General features: G+C 48.7%; 1 protein-coding gene across 1 annotated transcript; it reads right to left on the bottom strand.

The window, feature by feature from the left end:
- Nucleotides 1-2089: 2089 nt before the first annotated feature.
- LOC119311951 (CASP-like protein 5C1) lies at nt 2090-3341 on the bottom strand. Its single transcript, XM_037587667.1, has 3 exons — nt 3036-3341; nt 2625-2757; nt 2090-2515 (listed from the first exon to the last, which is right to left on the bottom strand). Exons 1-3 carry the CDS (start codon nt 3176-3178, stop codon nt 2321-2323), a joined length of 471 nt encoding a protein of 156 aa, XP_037443564.1. The 5' UTR covers nt 3179-3341; the 3' UTR covers nt 2090-2320.
- Between the last annotated feature and the right edge of the window lie 6 nt (nt 3342-3347).

The following is a 3347-nucleotide window of genomic DNA, read 5'->3' as shown; positions in this document are numbered from 1 at the left end:
GGCAGTTCCAGCATAACAAACTCATTGTGCCCGGTGGTCCTCCTCTCGGGAGGCCGCCGATTTATCGCCTGATACACCCTCTGAGCTAGTTTTTGCTCGCTTGCTTCCATTGCTGCTGCTAGATGACCTTTATCCTCCTCCTTCCCAAGGGTCAAAGCGAGAGTGTTTTCCTTCGAAATCTGGGTACCCTTCACCTCTTTCGAGCCCCCACCATCCATTGCCAATCTCTTCCTGACACCCGGATCGACCTGCATGTGGGTATGTCCCTTTTTTGGGGGGCTGGTGGTTGTATCTAGCATGTCAGGATCCACCACCTTCTTTGCACCCCCCTCACGTTGCGGTGTCGCCTCATATTGCCTAGCACCACCTCGCATATGATGTTCCTCCTGACGTGGTTTGTTAAGACCATCAGCATATAACCACGCCCCATACTTCTTATCTTTTTCTTCATGAATACCACTACCACATTCTTTATACTCATGACCAATTAAGCCGCAAACACTGCAAAAGCGGGCAAGTTTCTCATACCGAACCAAGAACACCTGCCTCTCCTGGCCCCGAACAATACTGACAAATTTTGTAAGAGGCTTGCTGACATCGTGACGGATCCTCACTCTGACATAGTCTCCCCTCGTATTCCCATTAAGTCTCATCTCCAAGATCTCACCTGAGTTCCTGAGCAGATGTTGCACAATCTTCTGCTTGCAGAAACCCTCGGGAAGTTTGTGGATTTGTAACCAAATTGGCATAAACACCATTGGTACCTCCTCAGCTTTCGTGAAACCATCATATGGGCACATCAACACAAGAATATTCCTGAACAACCACGGTCCTTGATCCAGTATGCGCTCCCAATCTCCCAGGCAAGAAGCTTGTACCACGAACAGATTCTGACCCACCGGCCGAAACCTAACCGGCTGGGCTGTGTTCCATGCCGCACGCATCTCCCTGTAGAAAGCAGTTTGGCTAAAGGATTTGTCCGTATGAACCCTAGCTAGGGCAAGCCATCTAACGCTTTCGTTGATCTCAGGATCGTCTGCGTCAATAACCAAGTCATCAAATTCCTCTTTGTCCAGATTCAGTTGCTCCAGAAATTCATCAAGATCTGACTTCATTGCACCGCCACTCCCACCGCTCGTTCCTTACTGGGCGTCGGCCGCCATCGCTATCTCGATCTGCGCCGAGAGAGAGAACGACCCACCCCTACGCAAGGGAGAGGTGATGATGGATGGACTCGCTGGCGATTGATTGCCAGGGAGGAGTAGTTTGTATTGGATAGGGACTCACCGGCGATCCGATCGCCAGGAGGAGGAAAACCCTAGCCGCAGCGTAGGGGAAAAAAGGGTCACAAATACATTAAGAATATTTCTCAAATATGTGACCAAAATTTATACTCATGAACTTTTTTTTCTTTTCCATAATATGTTTTTATTTTTTCTGAAGTACCTTTTTTCAAATATGCGAAATAGAACGATTTATATATTCTTGCAACACATTCTTAATTTTTTTAATCAAATACTTTTTTATTAAACAATTAGAATTGCGGAACTAGTTATCAGCTTGACGCAAAGCTATCCACGGGTAGATGGTGGAAGATGAGCTTGGTAAGGTGAGGATTGAGGTGGATTAGGGCATGTGCAGTGGGTTATAAGACAATCTTACCTTAATCGTGCCACGTAATCTAGAAATAACAAAGAAGATGATGCACAATGGGTGGTCTGTTAATCTTATCTCTAGTTCATGAAAATGTGGTGAGACATTTGTTGTTAAGAGACTATCTCTTAATGAAGAGAAGGCAAGACCTTTTCTTTTGTTTCTCTTTCCTACATGACACCGCTAAGATAGCACTATTGTGCAGGTCGGAATGTCACGGATAAATCTCCACCAACAAATGGCCACCATTCCCTCAGAAAGTGAAAAATATTGCGCTACAAAAACATAACATCCATCAGCCGACTACCTACATATGTTGTTCCGTCTTCAGCAGCCTCTTGTATATCTGCATAAACTCTCGAGATACTGTCTCTATAAACGTTGTACTGATCAGAAACGGAAACAAAATATAATACACTAACATGCAAAGAGCTGATCGTGTGGAAAGTGGAATGTTAACTTGAAACAATCTTTACCAATTCGGCATCCATCATGCCCAGAATGGCGTATTAGTCAGAGGCAGGTTTATGAAATCTGAATACAAAACCCTCCTTCCAGCTATACACATACAAAACCTTCCTTCCAGCTATACAGAGTAGAATTCAGAGATGCTTCAGCGGGTCAGAGTCTGGCGACCTCATCGGCGACCACCCACCCTCACCTCACCTCACCTGGAGGCGATGTACCACAGGTTGAAGAGGGAGGACGCGGCCGTGAGGAGCCAGGACAGGAACGCCATCATGGCGGAGAGCTGGTACCTCTCGCACAGCCTCGGGGCGCAGTGGGATCCATGGAACTCCAGGAGGACGTCGATGACGGCGGCGCTCGAGCTCGCGGCCGCCAGCGACAGTATCGACAGCACCTGCAAATTTATTCTGTATATGTTAGCATGCTTCTTATAGCACTAGTAAGGTTGAAGAATCGGGTATTGACACGAGGGGGAGATGCTGGCTACGTGGTGTGGTACATACCCAGTCTCCGACGACGACGATGGCCATGACACCGGGCACGTGGAGCGGGCACCGGACGAGTATGGAGTACATGTCGATCATGGCGAGCGTGCAGCTCCACGGGACCAGCAGGCCCATGATCGTAACCAGGAAGCTGCCATGTTTTGCACGGAGTTTAGAACAAATGATAGTCTTCAACATATTTTCATGTTTTTTATACCATATTTTCCATGTTTTTAGGATCTAAGGAGATCCACGAGAGGTCTATATTTCCATGTCTTCGGAGAAAGAAAGATAGTACGTACTACGCATGTAATTCATTTTCAAATGTTTGGTTTTACACTTCTCCAAACTTGCTGATCACTGCACCCATGAAGGCTGAAGCATAAACCGAAGATCAGAGAGAGAGAGAGAGAGGCATGGAGTACATACCAGAAGGCAGTGTAGCTGAAGAACTCGACGCCGACGGACATGAACATGAGCGCCGCCGACGAGCAGGCGGCCTGCCCGATCCGGAGGCCGAGGCTGCCGGCGCTACCGACGGCGCCGGGTCCCGCGCTCCCCCCGCGATCCATTCACTGGAAGCAACGCGCTCACACCGCCGTCTCATCCCATGCGCGCCCAAAACTCGCAGCCGCCGCCGTCCTCGTCCCGCACACCTGTCGGCCTCGCACGCGCGCGCTCTGCTATCTCCGGCTCGATCCTGCGACGACGCAGAGGAGATATATGGAGGGAATGATGATG

The sequence above is a fragment of the Triticum dicoccoides genome, chromosome 5B (genome assembly GCF_002162155.2).
Source record: "Triticum dicoccoides isolate Atlit2015 ecotype Zavitan chromosome 5B, WEW_v2.0, whole genome shotgun sequence".
NCBI lineage: Eukaryota > Viridiplantae > Streptophyta > Magnoliopsida > Poales > Poaceae > Triticum > Triticum dicoccoides.
Note: the sequence above shows the minus strand (reverse complement) of the source record. Positions and strands in the feature narration are given on the sequence as shown.